The following is an 18,780-nucleotide window of genomic DNA, read 5'->3' on the forward strand; positions in this document are numbered from 1 at the left end:
TTTGTTATGAGCAGCTCCACGATACTTTCCAGTCAAATGGCAATGGTCTAAGACTTTATCACTACCAAGATCTTTTTCGCAAATATGACATTGTGTAGCCTCTTTAAAATTCTTTTTATCCTTAACAGGCATCACTCTCTTTTTTATTAAATCAATCTTGTCGAAAATCTTTTTAAGGTCTGTTTCAAGACTGGTGATAAACTTTTGAGCAACGTCATCCTCATCGCTTTCTGATGTGTACATGACTGGTTTTCCTTCGTAAAGGTTGTTGTCAAAGCATTTGATATAATAGCAGAAGGAGCTTGGAACGTGCTTTTGATATTGTTTGGTGTATGACTCTTTCGAATTCGGTGTGCAATAGGGTGATTCTATTTTTTAGTTTGTCATGCAAACCTTTTCTAAAACATGAATAATTGTATTCTAAGAGCAACTAAATAAAAAATAATTAAAAATTTGAAAATTTTACTAGGTCAAAAAAAAAGTTACTTTATGGAAATAAGACAAAATACTTAGGCAAAAAAATTGATAATTTGTATGATATTTTTTTAATTAGCTGAAGTTAATAGTGAATATAATATAAAACTAGCTTAACAATTATTGGTGGATTAGAAATAAAATAACTGTATTCCATTTTCTATTTTAGTTATAATTATATTTACCTAAATATGTCCCACATAAGTGCTAAAGGAGCATTAAAGAGAAAAGCAAACAACTTAACACCACCGTGTTCAAAGGAATCTCGGGAACTGCTTGCTTCAGCAGCGCCTTATGGATTACGGACTAAATCCTTAGCCAATTTCAAGACTATTCCAGAAGTCCGCCACATTCTTGGCTACTATCACCATCTAGCTGACACACGCCCCGCACCACCATCAAGAGCTGTTATGCAAATAATAGCAAAAGATTTGGAGCAGCTCTGGAATGTGAAATTTAGCATGCCCTCAGTATCCAGAGCTGGCATCACAAAAAAATTGAATGAAGTTGTGAATGCTTATAAATTAAGTTTGAAGAGAAAATCGAATATAGATTTTTTTATGCCATTTGATATCCTTAATAAAAATATAAAGCTGAAGAGGGAAGAGCAGATCTTCTATAATCATCAAATGGATGATAGAAAGAGCTGTGTATTAACCAGCCAAACAGTTGTTGAGCATCCTGCTAACAGGCAGTTGATACCAAAAAACATGGATCTTGATTATGTAGAGCAACTGTACACAGAGTCAAGCTCTGAAAATGATAATAACGTTGATGATTTTCAGCCTTTGTTTAAACGACCCAAACGGAAGTTTAAATCAAAGGTGAGTAATAATAATTTTTGGAAATAAAAAAAGTTTTTTTATTTAATTTATATTAATTTTACTTTTGGTTTAAGGCGATGCCAATTGCCATTATGTGCGCAGAAGCTGGTATCTCAACCCACAAAGGAGTTAGTGTAACTCGCTCATTAAGTTATTTCCATAGTGACATTCCAACTCCAAATCAATCGGCTATTTTCAAAGCTGGTAAAAGGTTGCAAGTCACAACTCTACTTAAACTTAAAGAAGCTTTGTCTGTTCAATTATCCTTTATATTACACTTTGATGGAAAAGGTGTGGCACCATATGATTATGGGATTAAAAAAGTGGAACGCATGGTCATTGCCCTTCAGTCTGATGGACCAATATTTTGGTACATTGGCCTCAAAACATTACATACTAGCGGAACTTCTGAAAATCTAGCCGCTATGATAACGGAAACATTGTTAGAGTATAATGTTGTGCATAAAACATCCCTTATAATTTGTGACACCTGCTCTGTCAATACAGGTTAGTAAAATTAAAATTATTTATTTTTAAATAATAAAAAAAATCCAATTAAATAAGTTATTCCATTTTACTTCAGGTGGATCTTATGATGGTTCTGGTGGAGTAGTAGGGATTTTAAGATCTAAGCTATTTAACAGGCCTGTTCCTTATTATGGATGCAATGCTCACATTTTGGACCTTGTTTTGAAAAAAATGGTAATTTTCCACTTGCCAACACCATCAAAATCGCCTACTCTAACTGACTTTAAGTTCATTCAAAAACTAAAAAATAAGTATCCGCAATTGAAAGAATCATACAATATCCTGCATAAAACACCTCATCCTCCTCCTACTGTAAAAACCTGGAGAGATGATTATAAGCTATTGGCTAGGTTTGTTTTATTAAAAATTATTATTTTCAATATCAATGATTTGTATATGTGATGAATGCGTTGATCCATTTTATTGTTTATTTTTCCAGGTTATGTATTGCATTTAGGCACTATTTGGACACCAATATTTTACCCAAACTGCAGCTACCAACGAAATTACCAAGTTCTCACTCAGCAAGGTGGAACAGCAGAGCAATATATGTCTTGTTAGGCTACTTTCTACTTCCTGAAGAACGACCATTATTGAAAGAAATAGCTAAGTTTATTAGCTGTTCTTGGTCACTTGCATGGTTTAAAATGAGAGAGGAACCCAACTGGGAAAACTTAAAAGAAACTACATCAAGTTGCATTAAAGCCCAAGAAGCTCTGACAAGACATATTCTTGGTGTTAAAATCTCATTCAAGAATGTGCATCGAACAAATGAGGTAGCTGAGAGAGGACTCCGAGCTATGGACATCCGATGTTCCCGGGCTAAGTCTGATGATGCTCTTGAGAGACTTTTTTTAACAGAAATGTTAATGCAAATGTCGAATAAAAAATAACTTCACTTTATAAACTTTGTCGTATTTCTTTTGCTTATGTATAAAATAAAAAAAGACTAAAAAAAAGAAATAATTTTGTCTTATTTCCATAAAGTAACTTTTTTTTTTGACCTAGTAAAATTTTCAAATTTTTAATTATTTTTTATTTAGTTGCTCTTAGAATACAATTATTCATGTTTTAGAAAAGGTTTGCATGACAAACTAAAAAATAGAATCACCCTAGTGTGCAAGTGTTAACAGGCTTGATGAAACTTTCAAAGTCTGCGTATACAACGTACGGAACCTTCATAGACTTGTTATAGTTTTTAAACTGAACGGTTGTTCCTTCTTTAGGAAGTTCGATTCTTACTGAGGTGTTATCATAGCAGTATTTTCGATGCTGTTGAAGCTTTTCTTCCTGGTCATAACCTTGCAAGCAATTTCGACAATAATGTTGTTTTCTTTTTGTTTTTGATGTTTGCGCAGACAATAATCGACTCAAACTTTTAATGAGACAGTAATGGTCAGTGTCTTCGTTTGAAATAAACAACAAATCAACACAATGCTTTCGATCGGTAAATTTAGATATTCGCAAAGGGTAAGGTTTTTTATTTTCATACCCAAAGACGTTGATGCTGATGTCGAGATTATTTTTCTCAAACTTGCCTATTTTATTAAGCTTTACAGGAAACTCCATTCCATCCCAATGGAGCTCTTCTGATTTTAGAACCAAGTCTTCATCAATTCTTCCGTTATGCATATTTTTCAGATTCAAAGCTCTGGTGACTGACCATTTAAAGCATTGATTGTCGTTGTTTTCCATGTTGATAATAGCCTTTTTGTCTTTTAGCTCTTTAGACAGTTCAATATAGGAAGAACCGCTGATAGGTTCATAATCAGTAAAGTTAATGTCCATTCTTAAAATCTTAGACATGATGCAATTGGATCCCAACGCATTGTATTTGGTGTTACTTTCCAAGACTTTCTCTTCCATTTCGCTTATTAACGTTCTTACATCTGTAGCTGCTAGAATAATCTCTGATCTTGATGAAAAGGTTGCTTCCCGAGTCACTTCTTCACCAGTCATGATGCTTACAGATTTCATTTCGCACGTTAAAATAATTCTTACTCTAGTGTTTCTTTCTCCTTCCATGGTTTGAATAGCAGACTCTCTTACCAAATTAAAAAAGGCTGCAAGGTCTTGGTAATGAGAAGAAGGTCTATAAGAAAATTTTCTAACAGATCTCTCCGCTGAATGTTCAGTTAACTTGAATTTTATTTTATAAGGTTTTGACGCAATAGGTTTATACACTGTTTTTAATACAAGTGACTTGATAGACTTTATCTTTTCATTGATTTGTTCCACTGATTCGCTTACATTCTTCTTGACTATTTCAGGAACGTAGGGTTCTACCCATTCTTTAATATCATTAAACTTAGTTTTAACATAAGACGCCACACTTTTTGTAACTGCCGTCAGACTTGAAAATAAAGGTCTTGGTGGAATGACTGGTTTTGGTTTCATGACAGGTGATGAATCTAAAACCTGCTCATCAAGGATGTGATTTGAAGCAATGACAGGTCTTTGAATATTAGGATTTTGCAAATGAATTGGTTTCGGAGCAATAGGAGGTTTTACCACAGGTCTTGGTGGAATGAACAATGGTTTAGGAGCAATGACAGGTTTCGGAGCAATAGGAGGTTTGACAACAAACCTTACTTTTGTCGGCTTTATTGAAACTTTTACAGGTGGTTGAACAAACCTTACTTTTGTCGGTTTTACAGAAACTTTAACAGCTGGTCGAACAACTCTAACCACGCTTTCATTAACAGGCAACGGTCTTGCCTCAGTCGTGCGTCTACGTGAACCACTTCCAATGATGGTAATATTTAAAGCTGTAATCAGCTTTTCTCATTCTTGAGGCACCTTTGATATCATCACGACCTTTAGCCATCTCTCTTAATTCTTTTACAGTCATTTTGGAATAGTTTCGATCTTTTCGATCATTAACAGACTTTTGACCAATGATGGGTCTTGTTGTTTTAACAGCCTCAACAAGCTCTTCCCTGGTCATTCTGGTATAGCCTTTTATAGCTCTTTCTTTAGCATCCCTTCTTAATGATGCCATTGATACTTTTCGATCTTTAACAGTTTTACTTTCCATTTTTATTACGGAAAGATTTTTCTTTATGTCACTTTCAATTTTTCGCTCTTTGGCGGTAGTTTTTGCTTTTTGCTTTTTAGCATCAGTTTTATCACCCATTTTATTAATGGAAAGATTTTTTTCGATGCATTCAAGTTTTCGCTCTTTAGCAATTAATTCTGGTTTTGAAGAATAGATACTCATTTTATTTTCGTCATGATTTTCTTTAAGTTAATTCAATTTTTTTAAATCTTAGCACACTTTCAACATATTTTCTTCTTCGAAAAGTTTTTACCGTTTTTTTAATTCTCCCGTGAAAAGAATTTAAAAATTATTTGGAAAGACGTGAATACATATTTTTAATCTCTCTAATATGTTCAGTGATTTTACGACAATTATTACGTCCGCTAGCATTTAGTTTCCAATTTGTTCCTATCAGGAATTTATTACGCAGATCAATGTCTTCTTTTATATTTCTGATCACTTCTTCAAAAGGTGCTACTTCAACCATTTCTTTGAAAATGATTCGATGTTCCTTTGGAAGTTTTCTTATGTTTTTTAGAAATTTTAGCAAACTTTTTGATTTAGTCGTATCAGAAGTTGACTCAAAGCTATCATCAAGAGCATTTAAAAGATCATCCTTTTGCATGCTTGCCATCTTTTTATTTATGCCAAGAATTTTATTTAAGTCAATTTTTTAACATGACAAAAGTTAAAAAATCAATTTTGCTGCTTTTTACGTTTTTCAAGCTTTTCAGAATTTAAAAATTCAATCTTGATTCCATTATCCACCTTTCCATCTCGACGCTCTAAATATCTCCATCCACGTCCAGTTCCTGCCATCGCTTTGTAAAGAGACTTGTATTCTACCACCTCACCCGTTTCAATGTTGGTTATTCTCACAGTGATGGGTTTTTTCTTAGCTAAACTAAGCCATTCCCATTTTGGATCAACAGGTTTTTTTTCTTTTGGAGGAGGCTTTACTTTTTTTTCTTTTGCTCTTTCTAAAATCTCATCTTTACTGATCAAATTATTTTCAACCGCAAGCATCATCAACGTTATTAAATCATCTGCTGTTTTACTAACGCCGTTTTCATTCAACAAATTTTTCAAATACGATGTTGTATATCTTATTTTATTATAACAAGATTTTTTTTAAGTCAATTCAAAAGTCATGATTCTTTAGAATGTTCACCAATGACTGGTCTTGTGTTTTTTATTGCTTTCACAAGCTCGTCCTTTTTCATTTCCGAGTAACCCTTTATCGCATGGCTTTTACCTAATTCACGCAATTCTTTTAACGTTTTGCTATCCATTTTTATTCAGATTAAAAACTAATAAACAGCAGTCATGTTGGTTCCGTCTGAAACAAATTTAAGCAGTTTGTCAGAGATCACCACTGCAAAAATAACGGTATTTGCAATAGTTGAAGTTCGAAATTTAAGGTTTACCACTAATTCAGCTGTTTCCGACGCCACTCTTTCTTTTTGCTTGCTGATATCTACAAAGAACAACGGATATAATTTTATATATTCAAGCAAGCTTAACCCAGATTGACAAACAAGTTCATTTGTACCGTAATATTTTTCATCAAAAGAGAACGCATCTGAATAAGCCATGACCACTCTCTTTTCTCCAAAATTCAAGTCGTAATTGTAATTTGGATACTTTATTCCATTAACAGTCACGTAAAAATTGCTAACATCACAATGGTCGAATAGTGATGGATTAACTGTTTGACTGGAATTTCTGTTTGTCTGAAGTCCGAACAAGATAAATCTTGGAATGCTTTTGTCAACAACTCTTCCAAGCGACCAGGTAAATTCTGTTTGACCGGCTGGAATAAGCTGTCTTTCACATTTGTTTGATTTATAAGCCACTTGAATGGGAATTTTTTGAGCTATTAAATTCATGAAAGCAGTCTTTTTCGAAATATCTAATTCAACGCGAGGCATATAAAGTCTAAATTTTTTAAGGTTGATCATTCCTGCACTAACGCTCTCCGCTCTATAAATCGCATCATCACATTCTTTCTTTGTAAAGGTGATGGTATGTCTAAACCCATAAACAACTTTGTCATAGGTTTCGCAAAATCCAAAAATGTGCTTCAACGGAATTTTAAACGAAAAAGCTCCAACGGATGTAGTGTCTGCAAACAAGTGGTCTCGTCTAACATTGAATCCTGAATTTCCAACAAGATTTGACGTATCCATATACCACATCTGTTTTAATCCATCAGCAAACTGAAATCCATAAGGATATTTCATCAATCCAAATATGGTGGTGGCTGGACCTGGATACATCACTCTTTCCACTTGCTCTCCCGACAAGTCATAAGTCATATCATTAAACAAATACATCAAAGCGTTGTTCACCAGTGCAATGTTGTCTTTAGCATCATAAAAGGTTCCATCGCTCTTTTTCAACACTCCTTCAATAAGAATGTAAGCCTCTGATGGTACTGTTTGAATCGATTGACAGTCTATCTCAAAAGTAATCGTGCCTGAAGAATTTAAATCGAGATTGGTTGGAAGATACTCAAAAAAATCAACTTTTTCAATACCAATATCATACTCTGGGTTCTCAGTAACTCTTAATCGCTCAGTACTTATCATTTTTTATATAATAAAAAAATTATTTAATTCATTTAAATGTCTCTTATCGCAAGCCATCGCAAGTTTATAACAAGCCATCGCAACAGAATGCTATCTTCATGCTATTTTCATACCCTGTCCTATTTTCACCAGGTCTTGAATTCGAATCGCGTTCTTTTTAGACATTTTATCACTTTGAATAGATGAACCAGTCTTTAATTTCTCAATGGTCTTTTTACCTTTGTCAATAGCCACGTCTTTAGCAGCGGAGATGGCTGAAAGGGCTAACTCTGTCCCAGCAGATTTTGCAGCTGTAATCGCTTCTTGTCCAATTTTACTTGTTGCAGCATTTTTAAGCAAATTCACTGTTGCTTTTGACACACTTGACGCAGCTGCTCTTTTTATGAAATTTTTAATCATGTCTACAATACCACCTCCACCAACAACGTTCTTTTTCACATATCTTCTTTTGTTCACAATGAGCATTTTTTAAATAAAACACTTTTTTTAAATAATTTTATCAATAGTGCTCATTAACGATTTATATTCCTCTTTATTAATCTCCCCCTGTCTCAACAGCTCATCGCAAATAGCAACAGCCACATTTCTTGACTCTTTATTCCCAGCATGCCATGCAGCTATACTCAATTCAAGCTTTTCCACCAACGCATTAGGATCGCTTGGAAGAATAATGACACCGCGACCTTTTTTACCTTTTTCAATACGCATCATTTTTTCCCAAATAGGAGCAATAAGTTGCTGATACTTTGGTCTTCTTGATGATTTCGGTTTATGCGGTTGCGAATCAGATCTTATAGCATCACTGTCCATTTAAATTTTTTCATAATTTTGCAAATCTTCATCGGTATAGCTCTTTGGTATTGTTAATTCAGTCATCAGTTCCCAAAGACCTTTTGTTCCATTATACTTTTCTTCACCGACAATGATATCATTTCCATCTATTTCAACCTCCATTTTTCCAATGTACATTTTATCTCCAACTTTGTTCACTTCGAAAGGTCTTTTCTTTTTTTGATCGACTGACAGGCTTTTAATCATCTTTTCATTGCTTTCAATCAGAGGCTTGTAAAGCTTTCTCAAATCAGTCTGAAGATTAGCATCTGAAATGTTGCCGTTTCTTCTGTCATTAATTTCTTTCACAATTTCATCCCTTTTATTCAGGTCTTGTATTTTAAAGAAAAACATCTTTTTAAAATACGTGGAAAAAAAACATAAATTGGTTTTTACGACTACGTTGATCCTTTCTTAAACATGTTATTGAACGTTTGAATCGCGTCTTCTCGTCCTTTTTGGATCATGTTTTCTTTAGTAACTTCATCTATTCCGTTTTTGGCTTTGACTCGTATTTCCTCCATCAAGGATTTAAATTTTTGCTCACCAAGAATCACTCACCAAGAATCAATTGAAACTCTGAATCGCTTATTTTCCCGTCCATCAACGCTTTGGAAATGTGCTCGCTAATCGTATTCAATTTCGACTCTGCCAACACTTTGATCTTTTCATGCTTCTCCGCTTTTAACGCTAGCTTTTTGTTGACTTGTCCTCCTACAATGGATAAAAAACCCATTCCAATAGCCACACCTTCACATGCAATCGCCGCAGGACTAGCAATAATGGTTGACAAAAGCCCAATTCCAGTCGCACCTAAAGCAATGCATAAGGCTTGCATCACATTGTCCACATTCGAAATGATTCTAAACACGCGATGGTACTTTTTGCTCATATGTACTCTCTTTGCTTTTTCACTCTCTATCTCTTTCTGAATTTCGCTTATTTTCTGAAGACGGTAAACATGCCCTCCTTCTTCTATAGGAGCTGATGGAAGAACTGGATAAAGTTTTTCATTCAATATTTCCATTTTTATTAAGCGAAAAAAACTCTTTTAAATCAATGTAACTAATCTTACAAAGTTTTTCTCCTTTTTTAACAATCACGTCCTGTTTGCTGTTACTATTCACGTCCATAATAACATCATCTACAGACTCTGAAATAATAACTTCGTTTTTTCTATAATTCAATTGATCAGTAATTTTATTCATTAATGTTATCACTGCAACACCTTTCTCCAAATTCAGCCCAATGGATAAAGCTATCATTGTATGTGAGAGAGCAGCAAATTTAATGTCTTTCTGAGCAAAAATCTCATATTGTTCGTTAACGTTGAAATAAGGTGGATGATCTAACGTTTTCGTAGACACAATAATGTTACTCGGTCTTCTTTCCTCCAACTCTCTAACTCTCTCTTCCAAAATTTTTAATTGCAAATCCAAACTGTGAACTTCTGTTGATACAACATTTCTAAAAAACTTGTGAGGAGCATGCATTTTACATATTAAAAATTAAATTTTAGATCATTTTTGCAAACTTAACAATTCTTTATTGTCCACCCATGAATTAAACGAGTCTGGATATCCCAACCATTTGACTAACGACTTGCTCTTGGTTTTGCGAATGATTTTTTCAATTCTGAATACGTCTTGATGCGTCTTTTGCATCTCCTGCTCGTAAAAAGTGCCTTGAATTTCTTCACCGTTAGCGTCAGAGATTTTATACGTAGGCGGATTCGTATACTGAACTTTTGACACGTTAAAAACCTCTTCAGTCCATCTAGGTGTATATCCCTTTTCAAAATGAGACTTCTTTTTTGCAATCCGCACTTGATCACCCATTAAGAATTTCGGTTTTGCTGGTAATGTTTGATCCTTTCCATATAGATACCACCATACCCTACCTTTATTCTTTTCATCGCTGGCCTCCAATGGAGTCATTTTGATGGAAGAGTGCTTTGTGTTGTTGTAATTTTTCACCATCTCATCTAATACGTCAATATATTTATTGGTATTGTTGGCTGAAAAATATTTAAACATTCTCTCTTTCATCGTTCTGTTCCATCGCTCGACAACACAACTTTTTTCCTCGTTTTCAGTGGAGTATAATTGCACACCCAACGCTCTCACGTGCTTGTTGTAAAACTCTTTTCCTTTATCTACCCACAATTTGACGCATTTTCTTTCACCAAAAATCTTTTTCAACGATTCTGCCACTTCAAGACCCGTTTTGCTTTTTAACGGAACGATCCATCCATACTTTGAAAACACGTCAATCACCATTAGCAAATATTTTACGCCCTTGTTGAATTTTGAAAACGATTGCATGTCCACCAAATCTGCGGCCCATATTTCATCAATGTCGTTTACAATCACCCTTCTTCTTTTAAAATGATGAATCACCGGTTTATGAAGCTCCTCTGCAAGCTGATCCGTCCATTTCAAATCACTCACACCCAATCCAAATTTAGCTTTGGCTTTGATGATGGGAACGATGATTTTTCGCTCGCTTATTTCTTTTTGAGTGGGATTGGGAATCGAATTCATTTCTTCAAGCATCATTTGATCTGCCAAATTTCTGCTTTGAACGTCGTTTAAATATTTATATGCCAAATCATGGTGATACGCTGCATTGTCCACTCTGTCTACCGGTTTGCTCCAATCTTGATACATGTCCGTGGAAGTGAGTCTTTTGTCTAAATTGGTTCCAGGTCCTGCAAAATTCATCCCTGGAATGTGCATTTCTCCTGGAAACTTTGCCCATGGAAGCTTTATTTTTTTTGAAAAATTGTTGATCGATTCCACCAAGTCTCCTCCATTGACCGCATGCGAAGATGATCCTTTGGGCGTATGAGAAGAAACAAACTTGCATTTTGTTATCCCACAAGAGTTGCAAGTCCCTTTCAACATAGGTCTGTTGTTTTTTGTGATCTCGTTTTTCAAGTGAATGGTTTCAGTCTCTCTTCTACACTTAACGCAGTACATTTTAACATATATAAAAACTTTTTAAATATAAAAAATAGAAGTGATGAAGTTGTCGTGTAAAATTGGGAAAACCAAAAGAAACAACAGCAAGCTTTTACCGAGAAGCATTCGAGGAATCATCGTTGGAAAGTCTGGATATGGAAAAACAACGTTGCTGCTCAATCTACTTCTCAGACCGGGATGGCTAGATTACAACCGATTGTATGTCTTTGGAAAATCCCTTTTTCAACCTGAATACAAAATACTCAAAAGATCCTTCGAAAATAAACTTCCTAAAAAGGATATTGTTGATTTGTTAACGGATGATGTACAAGACGAAATGGAAAAATTGAATTTAAACCCTGAAGATGTTATTAACAACCTTTCAAAAAAATATTCCAACAATGATGATATGGAGTGTCAATTTTTTGAAACAGCGGACGATGTGCCTGAACCTGAATCCTTAGACTCGACCAAAAACAATTTGATGATCTTTGACGATTTGCAATTAACCAATCAAAACAAGTGCGAAAAATATTACATCCGAGGAAGACACTCTAACGTCGACTGCTTTTACCTCGCTCAAAACTATTTCGAGATTCCAAGACATACCATCCGAGAAAATGCTAACTTTATTTGTCTCTTTAAACAAGACCAAAAAAGTGTTAATCACATTTATCAAGACCACGTTTCGTGCGATATGAAAATAGAAGATTTTAAAGCCTTTTGCAATCATTGCTGGAATGAACCTCACGGATTTGCCGTTATTGATCTCTCTTCTAAAAAGAACGAGGGAAAGTACCGAAGCGGGTTTGACAATTTTTTATTTTTCTAAAACAATTTAAAAAATAATTCTTATTTAAAAAAATGACAGGTATAATAATCGATGTAGATGGAAAATCAAGTGGTATCACCACTGATTTTTTGGATAAAATCGTTTTTGACGAAGGAAAAAGTTATGAAATGGCTTTTCTCGGTCTTGAGACTTACAACAGCATTCCAAATGTAAACAGTAAAAACAATTCTTTCAAATACAGCATGAACAATGGAGCTCATTGGGAGAACATTATCATTCCATCAGGAAGCTATGACATTAAAGACATCAATGAGTATTTGCAAAAGTCTATTTTAAACACAATAAAATCAGCTCAACGTGGAAGTTATATTATTGCAAATAAAATTAATTACTCTCCAAACAACCTTCAAATTGGAATCAATCTTAATACTTTAAAATCAACCATTAAACTTGGCTTGAATTATTTGATTGACTTTAACGTGGAGAACAGCATCTCTTCAGTTTTAGGGTTTACTAAAAGAAAATTAAATTCCATTTCCGAATACGAGTCGGATCATATCGTTAGAATTTCAAGCATTAACACCATCAGAATCGTTAACAACGTTATTGGATCATCCTATATTAATGGAACCCAACTCAATTGCATTTACTCGTTTTATCCGAATGTTAGTCCTGGCTATAAAATCATCGAGAGACCAATGCATTTGATTTATCTTCCTGTTAAACTGTTTGAACTTTCAACAATGGTTACTCGCATCATTGATCAGAATGGAGATTTGGTTGATTTTCGTGGAGAGGATATTACAATACGATATCATATTCGAGAAGTGAAATAAATAATTTTTAATACATAAAAAAATGAGCAATTATCAAAATATCAAAATTAACATCTCGCAGAGCCAATCTGATAAAATTAAAAAAGCCATTCAAGACAAAACCGATACTAGCATTAAGCTTTCTCATCAAGACTTGAACGGTAAACATGTTCTCGCTATCACTAATGCGCAATTGAACAAAATTAAAAAAGCGTATGAAGCTGGTAAAGGAGTCACACTCAAACTGAGCAGAAAACAATTATCATACAACTCAACCATTGAAGGCGGATTCATCGGCGCTCTTTTACCGTTATTGGGTATGATAGGAAGTACACTTGCAACAAAAGTAGTTCCAGCTCTAGCCACCGGATTGTTAGCAGGTGTAGGCTCTTCTGCTGGCTCTGCTATGGTTGATAAAATTGCAGGAAGAGGAATCGTTTATTTGAAAAAGAATGGAAATGGAATGAAGATAAAAACTTTAGGTGGAGAAGGATTGTTTATCACCCCATGGACTAAAAATGTTCACGGTGATGGACTCTTCATTAAAACTGGAAAAGGTTATAAATATGCTGGTTCTGGTTTATTACTCGGACCTAACTCACCCTTCTCAAGCATTCCTTTTTTAGGTGCTATTCTATGAAAATCGCTTGTTAAAAAATTCGGATAAACTTTTTAAGAAATTAAAAAAATGATTGACTTTCAATGGATTGACGTAGAAGGAATTGTTTTACCTAATGAGGCTTTAACTAACTTTCAATTGATAAAGTCTGCTAAACAGTTAAAATTAAAAAACTTTCAAGGTGTGTTTGTTAGGGATGAGTTACCAAAAAAGACAATGAAAAAAGAATGTGGAATTGTCAACACAGGAGATTCTAGCACTGATGGATTTCATTGGGTGTGTTGGTATAAAGACGGAGATAAAAAATACAGCTTTGACTCTTATGCTCAGCCTCCTCTTGTAGAGCTCGTTCATTATTTGAAAAGTTCGGTTTATTATAACAGCGAGAGAGTTCAGTTTGGTGATACGTCTTATTGTGGTCATTTATGCCTTTACGTTTTAAAAAAATTGAATGAAGGGCTTGATTTTCAAGAAGTTATCAATACCTTGTGGTGAAATTTTTAAAGAATAACGTTTTTTAAAAATAACAAACCATGGAGAATATTCAAAAGCATGTTGATGTTAGACATATCACTCATCAAGATTATTACGACTGCTTAATGAACAAGAAAGAAAAACTTGCAACCATGAACGTTATACGATCACATCTTCACGATGTCTACACTGAAGAAATCAACTAAGTCGCACTCAGCGCTAACGACGACAAAAGATTCATCTTGGAAGATGGAATACATACGCTAGCCATCGGACACTACAAAATCAGATCCATTCCTTAACATTGCGGAAAACAAATTATTTTAGAAATGAGAAAAAAACACGACACCATCTTGCATGCTAGGCTTAAGTATAGGAATATATCAATGGCTCAGAATCCGCTTTTCCTAGTAGTAATGGCGAAGACAGTATAATTGGGTTTGTCACTTTTAATTCTTTTCCACTCCTTGTCAACATTTTCTATTTTTTCTAAACAAAAATGCAAAATTGTATGTACCCAATCATAGCATGCAGGTAAAATAAATAACTATTATAACAAAAACATTATTTCCTATGTGTTTTAGAAAATGACGTACAATTTGTTTGATTTGGGTCAAAATTGGGTCAAAATTGTGTAAAGTTTTAAAAAAATTACTCACAATAACTTAAATAATCATCAACTTATCAATTGGCATCCATAACTTAATTTATCAATAACTTAAATTGATCAATTTCAACATTTTTCGACAGTTATACTAAAAATAACATAGCGTTTTTAAAATTTACTTAAAATGTTCAAGAGCTTTGAGCAACCCCTAGAAGACTTTAAATAAATCTGTAAAAAATGTTTTTCAATAAAGCATTGATAGTATAATGGGAAAAACTTCACTAGGCTATGTTCTGGGTTGTGTAATAATTTCTGGACAGCCCTAAAACCGTTGTTATATGTAATGTTAATATAAAATAATTGTTGTATAGGATGATTTGATGTTAACTCTATAAGATAAAATGCGCTTAGTCCGTCCCCTTCTTTAAATCTCTGCTTACTTTCCTCTTTTTATTTATGTATCCAATTAAACATCAATCAGAGCTAAATCAAAAACAAATTGACAGATTTGCTGCCAAATGGTTTTTATAGTGAACCACCATGGCTTACTTAATACACGGTCAGGGTATTAGGGTTAGGGTTAGGGTTAGGGTTAGGATTAGGGTTTCAAGTAGGTCAAGTTTCCTTCTAAGTTACCAATTATTTCACCACTAGCTTTTATGTACCCTCGTATTCTTACTCTCGTATTCTCCGCTTCTTTGTTCAAATTTTAGTTTTTGAATTATTTTTTAAAAACAATTGTTTATCTTATTTAGTAGAGTAAATCAAAATTAAGCTTCTACAAATCATTTTGCAGTCTTCTGTAGAATAAGAAAAGGCTTTCTTAAGAACGAATCTCAGATATAGTTCTCAAAAAAAACCGTTTTTCTTTAACAGGTTGACATAGGGTTATTTGGTTTTTTCAACAAAATTCAAAAAACCACCCATACCTCTCTTCAGGAGTACTCATATGAGGCAGCACAATATCAGTAACCGTTTTTCCCGAAGTTCTTTCATTGAAATGCAAAAGTTTTGCTTTGTATTTTGAAATTTAAATGTTTTTTTTCTATAAACCCAAAAAGTTTTATAATATATCAAAGGTGCGTATTCTAATGAATCATAAAGAAATGTAATAAAGCTCCGATGAAATCCAAAAAAGTCATTAGGAAGTTTCTTGAATTGATAAAATAGTTTTGTGCGGGAGCACAAGTTGTTTACAGTCGGTTTTCGCTCTAGTTATGATACAGAGTGGTTTTCTAAACATGATGAAAAGTTCTAGTTTTGACTTTCATGTACTGTATAAGACGTAAGCTGGAGAGAGCAATATTTAGCAAAAGAGAATAAATTTTCTTTTTATAAAAAGGCAATTAAACTATAATCTATACTAAAATGGGCAACTCATCAGTATGCCATCACATGTAAAAGTAAGCATATCAAAATTAGCTGTCTGCCTTGTTCTAAACATTTTATTAAAATAAGTATTCTTACTAAATGTAAAAAACCTGCAGAAGGAATGCATGAAAATATCATTTCTGTATGACGCATGACAAAATCGCATTCATAAGTATATATGGGCATTAAAGGCACAACGAAATGCTATACTAAAAAAAATCTCACCACAATAATAGTTCCTTAGTCTGCTTAAATTGCTTTTTAAAAGGATCAGGAATGACAGAAATCAAAGAAGGAACTTTGACAATGAACAGAATATATAAGTCCTTTTTTAAATTATTTGATCTTAGCAATCGACCTTTTTCTAAAAGCATCTGTGCTGAGCGTAAAAGCGTTTTAGAAAGACTGTTCTAATATTATATGGACCAATAAAAGTATTTCAAAGGTACAAAGTTGTTACTGGATCCGGAATACTCCACCTTGGCACTCTTACAAAGTGAAGAGAAAACATGAAAGAAGAACTGGAAAAAGGTAGGGCTCACTTACTACTAACTACTACTTTAGAAACCTTTCTAACAAATTTGAAGAGTGCAGAGCTAAACAAAGAATGTCTTTAAGTTTTTTCCTATTTAGAAACGGGAGGTGCAAATCCAATGCTCAAAAGTATATACAAAATCTAAAACCTTAACTATATTGATTTTTCCAGAAAAACAAAGCCCTGTTTCGGAAATAAATAAATTTCAAACACTGTATTTATTAAAAGACGGAGAGCTAAAGTTGTTACGGTTAAAGGGTGTTAAAAGGGTGTTAAAAAGGTGTTAAAAAGGGTGTTGAGGTTCTTAGGGTGTTAAAAAGCAGAAAAAAAAGAAACTTACTTTGTAATAAAGTATTAGGCGCTGATTGAAGAAGTTTTTAAATGATTATTTTGATTTAACGGAAAACAAGTTTGTAAAAGATTCCAGACAGAAAGCTAACTGTAGATGCTTTGAAATTACGTTAACGTTTTTTGCCCAATATTTTTTGAGTTGCTGAATCCGAACAAAATATGAAATAATTATATATATTAACATTAGTATAACAGTATTCATTATGGAAGATCGAAAATTGAGGTATATTAAAAAAATCGGTGAAAATGTTGTGGACATACAGTATTGGACAAAACATTTGCAACCAACATCGAACAATGCTAAAAAGTGTTCCTAATTTTACATGTCTTAAAAACGAAACGAACTATACTACCACAGCATGCCATGACATGAGCAATCAGCCATTAGGTGACAGCACACAGGCAGAATTTCGTTGACAAGTGCCATTTTGCAGCGGACAAAACAAGTGCAACTTTTTTGGTTTGTTTCATTTTCTTAAGTCTGGTCCGTGTCAACGTCACGGAAGTTTTTTAATAATTAAAGGAAGTATCCAGAAGTTTCCAGAAGTTTCCAGAAGCATGCAGAAGCTTCCAGAAGTTTCCAGAAGAAGCATCTGGAAGCATCCAGTAGCATTCAGAAACATCCAGAAACATTCAGAAGCATCCAGACGCATCCAGAAGCTTCTAGAAGCATCGAAAAGAAGCATCTAGAATCTTCCTAAAACAGGTTCACACAGGTTCATTTTACTATATAAGAGACATGTAAATCGACATGTAATTCAGTCAGTATATGGAAGTCAATCAGTCAGTATTATCAAGACAGTTTATCGAAGTGAGTTTTATCAAAATGTTTTATCGAAGAACATCAATACAAGAAGTGAAATACAACAAGTGTTTCATTACATCAATACAGTCCACATCCAACCAAGACGTTGTGTTCCACAGAGCATTATTGTATCATCACAAGGTAAATGTAACACGGTAAGCCTTGGGAAGCGTGATTATTTATTTTTATTTTTTTTATGACTTCAAGTTCAAAAATGGCTCCCGACAGTCTTGGATTGGAACTAAGAAAGAAAATTATTGTCGATTACGTAAGTGGAATGTCACAAAAAAGTATTTGTGATAAATATCGCGTGAAAAAATGGACCGTATCAAGACTATGTTCCAAATATCGTTCTACGGGGAAGTTGGCAGCAGATAACAAAGGTGGAAGACCGCGTTCCACCACTTCTAGAGAGGATTCTATGATCGTCAGATCCGTCAAGAAGGATCCCTGGATATCATCAGTCGAGATACAAAAGCAATTAGAGCTGCCTGTATCGGACTGAACAATCAGACAACGTGCTGTTGAAGCCGGATTGTTTTCTCGACGCCCTGCAAAGAAACCGCTGATTTCACTAAAAAACCAGAAGAAAAGACTCCTGTTTGCTACATTTCATATTGACTGGAATGTGCAGAAATGGCGAACTGTCCTGTTCAGTGATGAATCGAAGTTCAACATCATTGGGAGCGATGGCATTTGCCGTGTACGTCGACCGGCCGGAAAACGCCTCGATTTACGTTACTGCCATAAGACCGTGAAGCATGGTGGAGGCAATGTAATGGTCTGGGGGTGTTTTTCTACTAACAGTCTAGGTCCAATACATCGAAACGATGGAATAATGGACTGTTTCATGTATAAAAATATCCTGAATGATGTTATGTTACCTCATGCTGAATGGAATATGCCAATAAAATGGATTTTTCAGCAAGACAACGATCAAAAACACACTGCAAAAGTAGTCAAGCAGTGGTTTCAAGACAACCACCTATCGGTGATGGATTGGCCGCCTCAATCTCCGGATCTGAACCCTATCGAGAACCTGTGGGAGATCGTCAACCGCAGAATGAATCGTGAAGGTGTTCGTAATAAAGATCAACTGTTTGAACAAATCCAAAAGGCCTGGGCAGCGATTCCACAAAGTTTCGTTGTTCACCTGATT

At 34.3% G+C, this 18,780-nt stretch overlaps 1 protein-coding gene across 1 annotated transcript; it reads left to right on the plus strand.

The window, feature by feature from the left end:
• Window positions 1–463: 463 nt before the first annotated feature.
• LOC145198971 (uncharacterized) lies at window positions 464–2,733 on the plus strand. The gene is made up of 4 exons (XM_090096693.1): window positions 464–1,298; window positions 1,373–1,805; window positions 1,882–2,176; window positions 2,284–2,733. Exons 1-4 carry the CDS (start codon window positions 666–668, stop codon window positions 2,717–2,719), a joined length of 1,797 nt encoding a protein of 598 aa, XP_089952819.1. The 5' UTR covers window positions 464–665; the 3' UTR covers window positions 2,720–2,733.
• Window positions 2,734–18,780: the final 16,047 nt, after the last annotated feature.

Source organism: Hydra viridissima, unplaced genomic scaffold (assembly GCF_058129835.1).
Source record: "Hydra viridissima isolate aposymbiotic clone 2 unplaced genomic scaffold, HvirCarnegie_v1 scaffold_8, whole genome shotgun sequence".
In the NCBI taxonomy this organism is placed as follows: Eukaryota; Metazoa; Cnidaria; class Hydrozoa; order Anthoathecata; family Hydridae; genus Hydra; species Hydra viridissima.